The 15426-nt window shown below is 41.6% G+C and overlaps 1 protein-coding gene across 1 annotated transcript; it reads right to left on the reverse strand.

Moving 5' to 3' along the window:
* Positions 1–3084: 3084 nt before the first annotated feature.
* Positions 3085–8485, reverse strand: LOC308305479 (serum amyloid P-component-like; the record flags this gene model as incomplete). Its single annotated transcript, XM_080750275.1, has 3 exons — positions 3085–3297; positions 5388–5685; positions 8370–8485. The coding sequence occupies 3 exons, from the start codon at positions 8483–8485 to the stop codon at positions 3085–3087; spliced, it is 627 nt and encodes a 208-aa protein (XP_080606401.1).
* Positions 8486–15426: the final 6941 nt, after the last annotated feature.

Below are 15426 nucleotides of genomic sequence, written 5' to 3' on the forward strand. Positions count from 1 at the left end.
CGATTTCTGCCTCTAATATTTGACAATTTGGCCAATGTTTAATTTGGCTGTTTTCACTAGTTTTGTGCGACAGTCTTGTATGATGAAGCAGGGTTTTGCTTTACCAAAAGACGTACACATTTGAAACTTGGAGATACGGGGTTTCTGCCCGACAGTGATGATATGAAAACATTGAGATAACCGCCATTTTGGTTAGAACTGACTGAAAATAACTTTGTACTTCAAGTTTAAAATGATACTAAATATTTTTTCAAGTGTCCAAATAAATTCCAAATATTATCAAATGAGCTCGCGGCACCCCTGGACTGCCGTCACGGCACCCCAGGGTGCCCCGTCACCACTTTGAAAACCCCTGCTCTAGATACCACACCCTAAAAGTAAAACTTTTCAGAGACTAAAACCACATGATAATTATGACAGGTGTTTGCAGGTTTCACAGCACAGTGACACAGTGTGAAAGAGTGTAAATCACACCTTTTTTTAATGGTTTACAGTTTATTAAGAGGCATTCTTCACAATGGCCATTCATTCAAAACAGACATTCACATGATGGTCATTATGGTTTTTGAGAAGATTATGAGATTTAGAGAACATATTAAGACCATTTGCTTCTATCTTCTATCAAAAGGTTCGGAGTAATCTACACTCTAAAAACAAATGGTGCTAAATAGCACCAATTGGGTTCTTTGGCTCATAATCATGAACGGGAAACTATTTTTGGTGCAATATTGCACCTTATTAAAGGGTAATATATTTCTATATGTTGTTGTGTTTTTTTTTTTACTTGGGTCCCAGTTTTAGATCATTTGGAATAAAAACAAAGGCGTCTGTAAATCTGAAAACACATTAACATGAATCCATCAGTGTTGTCAAACAAGTCTAAACTATCTATGAAATCTATGAAAAATATTAATCTGCAAGATAGTTTTATACAATATGTAGTGGAGCTCCTTGCTTCATCTCTCTCTCAGCTAAGGGGTCCCTGCTTCATCTCTCTCTCAGCTAAGGGGCCCCTGCTTCATCTCTCTCAGCTAAGGGGTCCCTGCTTCATCTCTCTCTCAGCTAAGGGGTCCCTGCTTCATCTCTCTCTCAGCTAAGGGGTCCCTGCTTCATCTCTCTCAGCTAAGGGGTCCCTGTTTCATCTCTACCTCTACAAAAGCAAAACAGAACTGAAAACAGCTTATTTTAGCGCTTTGTGCCCCGTCATGTCATTTCTGTTCTTGTTTACAGATTACGTATAGATTCCAAATGAACTCTGAGCATGATTGAAGACAATAAAGCTTATTTGACAGTTCTGAGATAAACAGTAATATCTCAAAAAATCTGACATACGGCTATCTAAAAGACTAAAAGCCTTTTAGCATATTTCTAACGACTAAGTAGCCTGGTAATGGAGTGTGACCTATAGACCTAACCACTCCCCCAAGAGCATAACTGTCACCTGTCAGCCCGCTGTTAACTATACTGGAAACTAAACTCCATAAGACTGACTCTTATTTATAATTGCAAAAAATACATTAAAATGGTAAAATGTTATGTATTTTTGTGGTGGCAACCGAACATAAACCAGCACAGATTTCCCTAAGGGAAGAATACAGTAACTTTTAACTTCAACCCTTTACAGAACACAGTAACTTTTAACTTCAGAATACAGTAACTTTTAACTTCAACCTTTTAAAGAATACAGTAACTTATACTGTAAGCTTAACATTTACAGAATACAGTAACTCGTAAGCTTGACTTTTCTAAACCAATAAGGACAATAGAACTGTAGCACCTCAACCATCCCATATAGCAGTGGTTCTCAGGCCGCGACCCCACAAATAATCAGATTGCATTGTAGAGCAGCTCTTTTCACAATGTTGGCCTCTTTCTTACAGATGTGCCATTTGCAAGACTGCAGATTTACAGTGGTTTGGCAGAACATTGATCTTGTAGATCAGCTATTTTTTGCTATTGTTATGACCTTCTCTGACATTTAAACCTGCCTGTGAGGGTGGATAGGTGCGTGGTCTACCTACTGTATGTCATTGTTTTTCTAGATTGATATTCCTATGCATTTGTTGTATTGTTGTTGATGTACTGACATATTATCCTGCTTATTAAATTGATGTATTACCTTGCTTGCTTTAAGTGGCTTTGGATTAAGTGTCTGCTAAATGCCTAAATTGTAATTCAATGGGAATGGAGTGGTTTCTTGCCATTTGTGGGTTTCTGCAAAAAATGCGCTCCATTCTCCATAAAAGGCCAAAAAAAAAGTAATTTTTAAAGACAAGCTAGGCTGATGCACAGCTCAGGAGCTGCTGACAGATGTGTAGGACAAAGTGTATGTCCAGATGACCCAAACGTGGTAATACCAGTAAGACTCCCTAATGGGGAGATAAGCGACCGTCAGGTCGCATACACAAACTTTAGAAGGCAATGGTAGCGAATCAGGAGGGAATATGGGAAATGGGACAGATCCATGACATGACATGACTGGCGGGAGTAGGGCAAAAGTGTGACGTGACTGACGGACTGACTGAAGTCCTTGACAGTGTGCCCTCTTCTTTGATTTTATCATCAGAGATCCCTTTTTGAATAAAGGCAAAACAGGTGAAGAAACCTGTGGGGAAAAGAATGCATTTGCCGGAAATTAGCAGGAAAGGAGCATTATAGCCTGAAACAGCACATCTCATCTGTAAGATTGACCGTGTGGCCAAGGTTTGACTAGTTTTTTTATGGTGTAGTTTACTGACAAAGTCTTTTTTTGTCATGAATTTTTTAGGTTATCAAAAAGGTCATTAAGTCATTAAATTGACACTTTACCATCCCCCCCCCCCCCCCCCCCACCCTCCCGACCCACAGGTTGAGAACCACTGTAGAACCAATAAGTGTGTGTGTGTGTGTGTGTGTGTGTGTGTGTGTGTGTGTGTGTGTGCGCGTGTGCGTGTGCGTGTGTGTGTGTGTGTGTGTGTGTGCGCGTGTGTGCATGCGTGCGTGTGTTAAGGCATGGATGAAAACATAGCTCCATGTGTGTTTCAGTCTTTAGACTCAGTGGATGCAGCCTATACGTGGTCCCCCAGCACCACCTAGTGGTGGGTCTCAGTAGATGCAGCCCACGTCCTCCAGGACCACCTTGCCCACCGTGTCGAACTCCAGTGCCCGCCAGTTGACCACGTTGCCGGGGGTGAAGTGGCGGTTGTTCATGTAGCGCTGGACCTCACAGGACGGCAGCACGAAGTCCCACATGTGGACCTCCGTCATCATCCCCACGAAGGACTGGGACGTCTCGAAGCCTCCACGGGACGTCTGCCACTGGGGAGGACAGAGGCGTCAGTAGGGTATGGCAGTAGGGGTGTAACCATTTGAATGATTGATTGAAGACTTTATTGTCAGTTTGCATAGAAAAAATCAAACCTCGGTTCGAAGTGAAGCGGTGAATCTTTATTCTGTGTTCTAGATCTATACATCCTGTGTTCTAGATCTATACTTTCTATGTGCTTTAGTTCTATATTTTTATGAATTCTGAATGAATGAATGATTTTATCTGGAGGGCCAAATTGTCATGTGAAGCTTGACCAATCCTCAATTCTACATGTACGGGACAGACATTCTCACTCCTTGAGAATCTATGGGAATCCTAAAAAAAAACAGGTACGGGACAGACAATGCCACTCCTTGGAAGCGGCTTTCACCACTTCAAAAGGTACAGTTTCATGATGGTACAGTTCACTGGTACAAGGTCAACTAAAAGGAGATCCTAGAAAAGACTACGCTTATTTCGCCGTGGACTGAAGACTCACCTTTTCAGACTCCACCTAAACCCTTAGCACTACTGAAACACTCAATGACCATACATGAAGCTAGTCAGCATTTGCGTTTGTTTTTTAGGTTTCTTTAGAACTTTGATTATATTGTGTTTTCTCTAGATAGATATCCATTTACATTGTTATATTGCTGTTAATGTACTGACCTATTATCTTGTTTATTATTGTGATGTTTTATCTGCTTATTGTAAGTCGCTTTGGATTAAAAGCGTCTGCTAAATCCCTAAACTGTAAACTGTAAACTGTAAACCATTGAAGTATCTCATATAACATTGAATGACAGACGGATAGAACACAGTACTATGCAGTAGATATAGTAAAAAAAAGTAAAATCAAAATAAAATAAACAGTGCAAAAATATATACAGTAGATATATACAAAGAAGGGTCAGGGGAGGCTGGGCTAGGTTTGTTATTGCCAGTTGCGAACGGCTGCCGCCTGTAAGTGGTTTTTCCGGGCGATTTTAAAGGATGCTAGGGAACCACACTCCTTTAAGGCCTTCGGTAAGGCGTTCCACATTTTGGTTGTATAGCAGAAGAACGATTTTTACCCTTTGTTTGAGTTGACTTTGGGTTGAACGTGATCTGTGGCGCTGCCTCTGATGTTGTAATTGTGGACGATAGGGGAAATCTCGCTCTTTCGTTGTGTCATCATTTCGACAACCAGCATCGGCAGGTTAGCTACTCATCACCCTCGTCACGGTTATTGTGGTTAGGTTTAGGGTTTGGGTTAGGTTTAGGGCTTAGGGTTAGGTTTAGGGCTTAGGGTTAGGTTTAGGGTTTGGGTTAGGTTTAGGGCTTAGGGTTAGGTTTAGGGTTTAGGGTTAGGTTTAGGGCTTAGGGTTAGGGCTTAGGGTTAGGTTTAGGGCTTAGGGTTAGGGTTAGGTTTAGGGTTTAGGGTTAGGGTTAGGTTTAGGGCTTAGGGTTAGGGCTTAGGGTTAGGTTTAGGGCTTAGGGTTAAGTTTAGGGCTTAGGGTTAGGTTTAGGCGTAGAGGCTAACATTCACCAGCGTCGGCAGGTTAGCATTTCACTAGGTTAACATTCACCTGTGTCGAAAGAATGAACCGTCGAACAGATGCTATGTCGCAATATCGACACGCTCCAGTAATGAGATAGTAACTAAATCGAAAAATCGATTTTAATTTGCAATGATCTACTATATGAGATATGCAAAAGCTAAATATCGTACCGTTTGGCTTTGTATCGTATTGTTTACAATGCAGATACTCGGTATTGAATCGTTTTGCAATGCATATTATCAATTGTATGGAAACTAAGCACTGTATTTATGCCTTGTGTTTAGCAATTTTATGAGGGAAAATGAAAAAGATGGGTCTAATTACTTTTCCATTCCATAGAGCTACTCTTGGTCTATCAATAAATGTGTGTAATCTATCTATCTATCTATCTATCTATCTGTCCATCTGTCTATCTATCTATCTATCTATCTATCTATCTACTATCTATCTATCTATCTATCTATCTATCTATCTATCTATCTATCTATCTACTATCTATCTATCTATCTATCTATCTATCTATCTATCTATCTATCATGGTCTTTAAGTCTGACCTCTACCTGACCAATCATGATGATGGGGGACCCCTTGAGGACCTCCTCGGGCCTGATGAGCTTGCGGGTGGTGGGCTGGCCGTCCACCCACATCTGGGCTAGGCCGTTCTTGGAGTCCCAGGTGGCACAGATGTGGTTCCAGCTGTTCATCTTGTACTGGTGTCCAGAGAAGTACAGGTAGTAGGAGGCCACGTGCAGGTAGAAGCTGTCCGTGGAGGAGATCTTAAAGATGGCGAAGGCGTGGTTGTTGGCCGGGTTGGTCATGGAGAACAGGACGTGCGCCCTCTGCAGGTCTGTGAAGGCCCTGCACCACGGAGAGGATGGAGAAGATGGAGAGGATGGAGAGGATGGAGAGGATGGAGAAGATGGAGAAGATGGAGAAGATGGAGAAGATGGAGAAGTTAGAGAACATGGAGAAAACACAGTGGACCAACAGCAGCAATGCAATGCTGGTTTTGCTCCACACTGTGTTTTATGAAGTTCAGAGTCAACACAGCCATCTTCCTTTTAGAGCAGGGGTTTTCAAAGTGGGTGACGGGGCACCCTGGGGTGCCGTGACGGCAGTCCAGGGGTGCCGCAAGATCATTTGATAATATTTGGAATTTATTTGGACACTTGAAAAGATATTTAGTATAATTTTAAACTTGAAGTACAAAGTTATTTTCAGTCAGTTCTAACCAAAATGGCTGTTATCTCAATGTTTTCCTCGCAACATAATCACTAAGATATCGTCACTGTCGGGCAGAAACCTCGTATCTCCAAGTTTCAAATGTGTACGTCTCTTGGTAAATCAAAGCCCTGCTTAATCATACAAGACTGTCGCACAACACTAGTGAAAACAGCAGATCTACAAGCACATCGTTGTGTGCTTGTAGATCTGCTGTTTTCACTAGTTTAGTACATTTTATAGATTATAAATACAAAACAAACGGTTTTGGACATACAAGGTTTCCACCCGACAACGACGATATGCTATAAATATAAGGTGCTGGGAGTGAAAATTATAATGTAGGGGTGCCTCGGATTACAAAAATATTCATGGGTTGCCCTGAGACAAAAAGGTTTGGGAACCCCTGTTTTAGAGCACTTTGTGTTTCGGTACGTTGACAAGCTTTATGGAGATGATGATTTCCTTTTCTAAAAGCACTTGCACCTGCCCACAGAGCCAACACTACTAGTAACTGGTGTACTGACCAAGGTATGCCATTATAACTATAATATAAATATATTTATAATATAAACCTGGGCTTCCATAACACCTCAGCAGTACCACAGGCTGACCACCTTCGTGCCATGCCTCATTTGTTCAAAAGTATTCCAGACCAAGTACTGAGTGCATAAACTAACATTTCAGAAGTTTGACATTTCTGTATTATACTTGTGAGTGGTCGGCTGGTTGCATGTGCTATTCTAATATTTTGAGATATGGATTTTAGATTTTCATGAGCTGTAAAAAAAAAAATCTAAATTAAAACAAAAAAAGGTTTTGAATATTTCACTGCATGCACAATGAATTTAGAATATGAAAGTTTTGAAAAAATGATTATATTACAGAACTCTTGCAGTATACATCTGGCCTACATCTGGCCTACATCTGACCTACATCTGGCCTACATCTGACCTACATCTGGCCTACATCTGGCTTACATCTGACCTACATCTGGCCTACATCTGGCCTATCTGGCCTACATCCGGCCTACATCTGGCCTACATCTGGTCTACATATGGCCTACATCTGGCCTATCTGGCCTACATCTGGCCTATCTGGCCTACATCTGGCCTACATCTGGTCTACATCTGGCCTACATCTGGTCTACATCTGGCCTACATCTGGCCTACATCTGGTTTACATCTGACCTACATCTGGTCTACATCTGGCCTACATCTGGCCTACATCTGGCTTACATCTGACCTACATCTGGTCTACATCTGGCCTACATCTGGCCTATCTGGCCTACATCCGGCCTACATCTTGGCACAAAGCGCTCAGAGTTTGTTGTACAACCATGGGGTCACACTGGCCAAGCTTCACAGGACACTTAATGAAACAAACTCTCACTTCACACGAAGTGATTTTTATTATTGAAATCCACCTGCATTTCACTCTTTATTGCGACCGTAAGGTCGCAGTTTAGTATGAAAACCTCCACCGGCCGTCCGTCGGTCACACGTGCGGTCGACCGCACGTCACACGTGCGGTCGACGTGTGATGAGGTCACGATGAGTCATCTATGCCCAAATATAGATTTCTAGGTCAGATGGCCCATAGAGTTTGTGATGTCAAACCTAGCAACCCAATATAAACAAACCTGATGTCAGACCTGAAGTATCCTTTTATACCCATATATGGAGATACAGAGATCTCCATATATGGGCATATTAGAAAGCCCATATATGGGCATATACGGATGACATCAGGGATATCCATATATGGGCATAAAAGGGACAAGGGCTTACAGTTAAGAGATCTCCATATATGGGCATATCAGAAAGCCCATATATGTTCATATACTGATGACATCAGGAATATCCATATATGGGCATAAAAGGGACAAGGACTTACAGTTAAGAGATCTCCATATATGGGCATAAAGGGACAAGGACTGTTACAGTAGATATAGAGATGTCCATATATGGGCATAAATGAACAAGGACTGACAAACACTGAGATCTCCATATAACCTATGGGAATATAAGGGACGAGGACTGTCAGCTTGTAGACCTATTTTCTAAATATTGTTGTACATTAAAAACTTGAAATGGGTCGTTCTGCATAGTACTTGGGATTTGTTGATGTAAATGTTCACATAGAGTGTAATAATTGGTAAAACAAACTTTTGGCCTATTTGTGGAGATAAGCGACCAACGGTCGCTTATCTCCCGATTAGGGAGTCTTACTGGTCTTCTATGTCAAGTATGAAAGCGCAAAATAACTGGAAATGGTAACTTCTGATGTAACTATAGCTATACGTTGACTACTGAACTTACTTCAGACAGACTGTGACAGCTTTGAAGGTGTCGTACGTTGTGTTGAGCTTGACGTGAGCGATGTTGGTCTGGTCTGGGAAGGTGAACATCTTGTCGGTGAGGTCTGAGGAACACATGAAACGTTATGAGATGCTGCTCTGGTCTGGAGGTCTGAGGAACACATGAAACGTTATGAGATGCTGGTCTGCTCTGGAGGTCTGAGGAACACATGAAACGTTATGAGATGTTGGTCTGGTCTGGAGGTCTGAGGAACACATGAAACGTTATGAGATGTTGGTCTGCTCTGGTCTGAGGAACACATGAAACGTTATGAGATGCTGGTCTGCTCTGGAGGTCTGAGGAACACATGAAACGTTATGAGATGCTGGTCTGGAGGTCTGAGGAACACATGAAACGTTATGAGATGCTGGTCTGGAGGTCTGAGGAACACATGAAACGTTATGAGATGCTGGTCTGGAGGTCTGAGGAACACATGAAACGTTATGAGATGCTGGTCTGGAGGTCTGAGGAACACATGAAACGTTATGAGATGCTGCTCTGCTCTGGAGGTCTGAGGAACACATGAAACGTTATGAGATGTTGGTCTGCTCTGGGAAGGAAGGAGAACACCTCATCTGGGAGGTCTAAACATCACACTGTCTCACAGCCCTAAAAGGCATATTGTGACTTCTTGACCAAATATCAAGCAGTGACTTGAAAGTCACTTCCTCACTCCAGGAATGTGGAAGTGCAGTCAGTTCTCAGGCCCAAGGCGCTCCGCTACAAAACTGTCAAAACGACAGAAACGACTGGCCAACGTGAGCCACAGGGAGGCACCACCCAGCCACAGGGAGGCACCACCCAGCCACAGGGAGGCACCACCCAGCCACAGGGAGGCACCACCGAGCCAGCCAGGAGGCCAGCAAGTCGCCGTTTTGCGCAGTGCGATTGAGACGACTCAGCGGTGTTCGAGTTAATGTCCCGATAGGAACAGAATGGTAACTCATATTCCCCAAAAGTCAACATGTGACTCATCAACATCATCATCCGTCGTCATTCCATTTGTACTGCAGACTTACAGACCTGGTGAGATCATTCAAGGCTCTCACTTTATGTTTCTGGGAGCATTATTGTCTGCTCATATTGTTGTATGTTCGTGGGAACAATGTAATTTTGACAAAAAGTTCCACCACATGGACGCGACAGGGCTCTCCTGACGTGTCACATGTTGATGAGGACAGCAAGGGTTCAGGACCCCTAGTGGTCCTCAGAGTTACTACAGGGGGCCCAGAAATTAAACAAGGAATAACAAACAAACATTTTAAAACAGTGACAATAGCTGATCTACATCTTCCACGTGTTGTGTCACAGAGTCAAACTAAGTGTAATGCCTCCCACAACTCCTGCAATTCCAAGTGCTTGTCAGGGTGGGGGGTCCCCAGTTCAAATATGATTATTCTGGGGGTCCCCAGTTCAAATATGATTATTCTGGGGGTCACAGCCTGAAAAGGTTGAGAATCACTTCTCTATTAGACAGGGACCCACTCACCATAATGGGAGAGGACCTGTGATGTTCTGCCGTACTTTTTATTTCTGTTTTTTTCTATTAGTTTGGTCATTAAGGTCCACAGAATGAGAGGCCTGCTCTGCCCGAAACATCGCGAAAAAAACTTATGGACATTTGTTTTGCATGAAAAACATTCCTTGGGCAAAATTCTGGCCACCCAAAACTGTGAAAAGTGGGAACAAAGTGATGACTCATCACTTTTCACAGTTGTTGGGGGCCAATATTTTGCCCAAGGAATGTGTTTCATGCAAAACAAATGCTTGCAATGGATTCAGAATGATGAGGAACCCCTAGTTTGACCCCTCACATGCTACTTAACTGATTTTGTATTTATTTTTTAAATATTTCTAGTGGAGTCAATGGGACAGTGAATATACAAATGGCCATAACTTTTTTTCGCAATGTTTCCGGCAGAGCAGGCCTCTCATTCTGTGGACCTTAATGACCAAACTAATGGATAAAACAGAAATACAAAGTGCGGCAGAACATCACAGGTTCAACCCTATTCCTGGAGCTTTTGGGTCTTATATATGGACTATATGAGGTTTGACTGTGTTCTGTGCACGTGACCTTTGACACTGTTCAGTCCAGGGGTTTGCAGGATTCACTCCAGAGACACACAGAACATCACGCACGCTGTGGTTCTCAACCTGTGGGTCAGGACCCCCAGAGGGAAAATAGCCAATCTACATGCTCCCATGTAGGTGTGTGTGTGTGTGTGTGTGTGTGTGTGTGTGTGTGTGTGTGTGTGTGTGTGTGTGTGTGTGTGTGTGTGTGTGTGTGTGTGTGTGTGTGTACCTTTCCAAATATGATTATTTGGAAAGGTTGAGCCTGAAAAGGTTGAGAACCACTGCTGTAATATCCATAGACACTAATATATCCACATGAGCAATACTGTGAATACAATAAAGTACAATACCTTGTGGAAAGGCAGCACACAGTGGCAGCAGCAACAACACTAGTATGGACATCTGATAAAAACACACAAGACAAATGCATGGATGTCAAAATGCATGAATATACCGGTAGTTCAGACAGTGGCATCAGTTCAGCAAAAGCTAGGGTATGGCAAAGATGGGAGTCCTCATGGAAAAGAGGCATTACATTTTGTATAACACGGTTCTATTGTGAAAATAGCAGATCTACATGCTCACAACGCCTCGCGCTGTGAGGCGTTGTGAGCATGTAGATCGGCAATGTCTGAAAAAAAAACAAGTTTTGTCAGTTTTTTTACACAGGTTTCTACGGTTTATTGGGCTGGATATGGCAGCCTGGAACGTTTGTTCAAGTGCAGCTAAACTTGGCATGTTAGTAAAAATGTGCCACAATTAACAATTGTGTGCAGCTGACCTGCGGAACCTGGGAATATACCATTTTGTCAAAATGGGGAGAATACGAGTGTGGAGAATAGAATTATAATGCCTTAATTGTTAAAGTGGCATTTTGTTAACATTTTGCATTTGTAGTTATTTACACTATATAACAACATAATAACCAGCACAGATCAACAAAGATTCATGGATTTATATGCATTTATAACTTTTATTTCCCCCCTGGACCCTGCCATACCCAGTTGATGCCCTGAGTTCAGACATGCATTTGTTGTCCTTCACTGTGCAGCCATGCTGAATAATAATACAATAATAATGATAATAGCAACAACGGTCCAAACATAGGCCAATACTATAGTTATTTATTTTAATCAGTTTGAAAGGTAATCACACGTATAGCAGCGCAGATCTTACCTTGCCTGTCAGAAGGACTCTTCAGGTGGTTGTGTTGGACTGTTTGAACCCGGAGCAGAGTTTTTAAAAGCTTGCAGCTGTTGTCTCCTCTTGCAGCAGCACAACAGAGCAGGCAGACAGTCGTGTCTTTCATGGTCGCTGGGCGAGCGCTGAGCACCGTTTGTCAATTCAGGTCTAGTGTTTCCCTGATGCTTGGACAGATAGCATTGAGAGGAGAGAAGATAGCATTGAGCAGGGGCTGTGGAGAGGAGAGAAGCCATGGCCATTCTCCTGCTCTGGGCTAGAGCAGGACAGATGTGTCGCACCAAATTCTGGGCCCTGGGCACTTTAACTATTGAAAAATAGCCGATATAGCAGATATACAAGCTTGCTGCGCGGCACTCGCTTGCTGTGCAGCACTCTGCTATTTTTGAAAGATTTCTTAAAAAAAAAAAAAAAAAATGTAACCTATGTTTCTATGTCAGTGGTGCTCAAAGTTTTTCATGTGAAGGACCCCCAAAATTATATGTATTTGGCCACGGACCCGCATCTCAAAATATTTAGTTCCAGGGACCCCCCAGAAGAACATTTTTAGTGAATGTTCGCTTAAATACATATATTCAAAGATTTGCACACATTTTAAAGAATTTTCTAAAATAGCAGATCTGAAAGCTTGCAGCGCGGCACTCTGTGCCACGCTGTGAGCTTGTATATCTGCTATTTTTTTCAAAAGCTAAAGTATAAAATAATCAAGGCCCCTCCACTTTGGGCCCCAGTAACTCAGTCCCACTTTTCCCCCCTTGTGACGCCCCTGAGAGCAGGTCCGGCCGGGGTCGGTGCAAGGGGCTCCGTTTCACTCTCATTTGCATGGGTGTAAATTACCTTGGGCATTGAGGAGCCATCTCCTGTTTTTGAATGGTCACACAGACGGATGCGCACGCGCACGCACGCACGCACGCACACACGCACACACACACACACACACACACACACACACACACACACACACACACACAGAGAGAGAGAGCGAGAGGTACAAGACAGGACTTTGTTACTATTGCTGAATCTGGGTCTTCCACTTGTTGGCTGCATTGTGGAGCTTTTCACTCAGAGGTGCTTTGTTGGCCCACGTTGGGTTTTGTCTCTCTGCATGCATTCACAGAACAAGCACAGCCTCAAAGAATGTCCATAGCAGCTCCCAAATGTTCGCTGAGTTGCAAACTCTCATTCTGTGTAATGCTTTTAAGAAGTCGCAAGTGACCTTTTGACCGAAAAGTTCAGGTTTCAGTCAAAGTATGGATGGACAGGTCTTTATTCTGATAACCAGCCTGCTTCAGTGCTTCATACTACAAGAATGTCCACAATTACAACACCAGCTCCACAAATCACAGTTCAGCCCAGATTTGACACAAAAAAAGGAATTAATTTGTTCTCCTGCTGTACCGCTAACATGTGGAACGCCCTGCCGCAGGCCTTAAAAGGAGAGCAAATCCCTAGCCTCCTTCAAAATCAGTTTGAAAAGTCACCTACAGACGGCTGCTACTCCAAACCTAGAATCCTCTCTTAAAGGCCTTGATAGCCTGATACTCTTGTCTTTTTAATCAACAAGCAACTTCATTTTTTTTCCCCTATTCAAAGGAGAGTTAAGTAAAGTTGTATAATAAAAGGATTTATTTGACTCCCCCAAGAAGAAGACATTCCATGTGTGTTGGAGCTGGAGCTCTGCATACACAGTATGTCTCATGTGTTGCAGGTTTTACTATGGTGAAAGAAATGCAAATGTCCTCTTTACATGCAGCATTCAAGACAATTGCCTTGTCCAAACTCTCCTGAACTTGAATGGAGAATCTTATAGTCCAGTTTAATGTCCAAACATGAAAGGTTTGTTCAAATTTTCAGGGGATTATGACAACTATATATTTTTGGAAACTTCAGAGTAAGCCTATAACAAATCAGAAAATCCATGATTCCATTTGCAAAATCCGTAGGGGAATTTTTGTCTCATTCACCCCTCACATGCTACTTAAAGCAGATTTTTTGGGGGTATTTTTTATTACAGTGTATAGTAAGTGAATGAAACACACACACTTTCAGCAGCTGTCAAAAATTCTCCTGCAGATTTTGCAAATGGAATCATGGATTTTCTGATTTGTTATACTCTGAAGTTACACAAGCAACTTGACTATTATGTTGAAAGAATTGCCCTCTCTGTGTAGAAATCCATGCTGTATGCCACATCTCCATGCAGTATTGACTTGATTATGCTTTAGTTCAGTGTGGTATTAAGCACCGAAAATAGCTGACCTCCAAGCTCCAAGCTATTTTCAGTGTTTTCACCAAAAGGCCCTTTTAGAGATTTCAGCCCCTGCCTCTCTAACATGCTCTGTACGCCCCTGGTGTCGTCTGTTGATGTTTGGTTAACACTGTTAGGACCAATGATAACTTTATATGTTGATGTTTGGTTAACACTGTTAGGACCAATGATAACTTTATAAGTTGATGTTTGGTTAACACTGTTAGGACGAATGATAACTTTATAAGTTGATGTTTGGTTAACACTGTTAGGACCAATGATAACTTTATAAGTTGATGTTTGGTTAACACTGTTAGGACCAATGATAACTTTATAAGTTGATGTTTGGTTAACACTGTTAGGACCAATGATAACTTTATAAGTTGATGTTTGGTTAACACTGTTAGGACCAATGATAACTTTATAAGTTGATGTTTGGTTAACACTGTTAGGACCAATGATAACTTTATACGTTGATGTTTGGTTAACACTGTTAGGACCAATGATAACTTTATAAGTTGATGTTTGGTTAACACTGTTAGGACCAATGATAACTTTATAAGTTGATGTTTGGTTAACACTGTTAGGACCAATGATAACTTTATAAGTTGATGTTTGGTTAACACTGTTAGGACCAATGATAACTTTATAAGTTGATGTTTAGTTAACACTGTTAGGACCAATGATAACTTTATAAGTTGATGTTTGGTTAACACTGTTAGGACCAATGATAACTTTATAAGTTGATGTTTAGTTAACACTGTTAGGACCAGTGATAACTTTATAAGTTGATGTTTGGTTAACACTGTTAGGACCAATGATAACTTTATACGTTGATGTTTAGTTAACACTGTTAGGACCAGTGATAACTTTATACGTTGATGTTTAGTTAACACTGTTAGGACCAATGATAACTTTATACGTTGATGTTTAGTTAACACTGTTAGGACCAATGATAACTTTATACGTTGATGTTTGGTTAACACTGTTAGGACCAGTGATAACTTTATACGTTGATGTTTAGTTAACACTGTTAGGACCAGTGATAACTTTATAAGTTGATGTTTGGTTAACACTGTTAGGACCAGTGATAACTTTATAAGTTGATGTTTAGTTAACACTGTTAGGACCAATGATAACTTTATAAGTTGATGTTTGGTTAACACTGTTAGGACCAATGATAACTTTATACGTTGATGTTTGGTTAACACTGTTAGGACCAGTGATAACTTTATACGTTGATGTTTAGTTAACACTGTTAGGACCAGTGATAACTTTATAAGTTGATGTTTGGTTAACACTGTTAGGACCAATGATAACTTTATAAGTTGATGTTTGGTTAACACTGTTAGGACCAATGATAACTTTATAAGTTGATGTTTGGTTAACACTGTTAGGACCAATGATAACTTTATAAGTTGATGTTTGGTTAACACTGTTAGGACCAATGATAACTTTATAAGTTGATGTTTGGTTAACACTGTTAGGACCAAT

This window comes from Nannobrachium achirus, assembly GCF_963921795.1.
Source record: "Nannobrachium achirus genome assembly, chromosome: 20".
NCBI lineage: Eukaryota > Metazoa > Chordata > Actinopteri > Myctophiformes > Myctophidae > Nannobrachium > Nannobrachium achirus.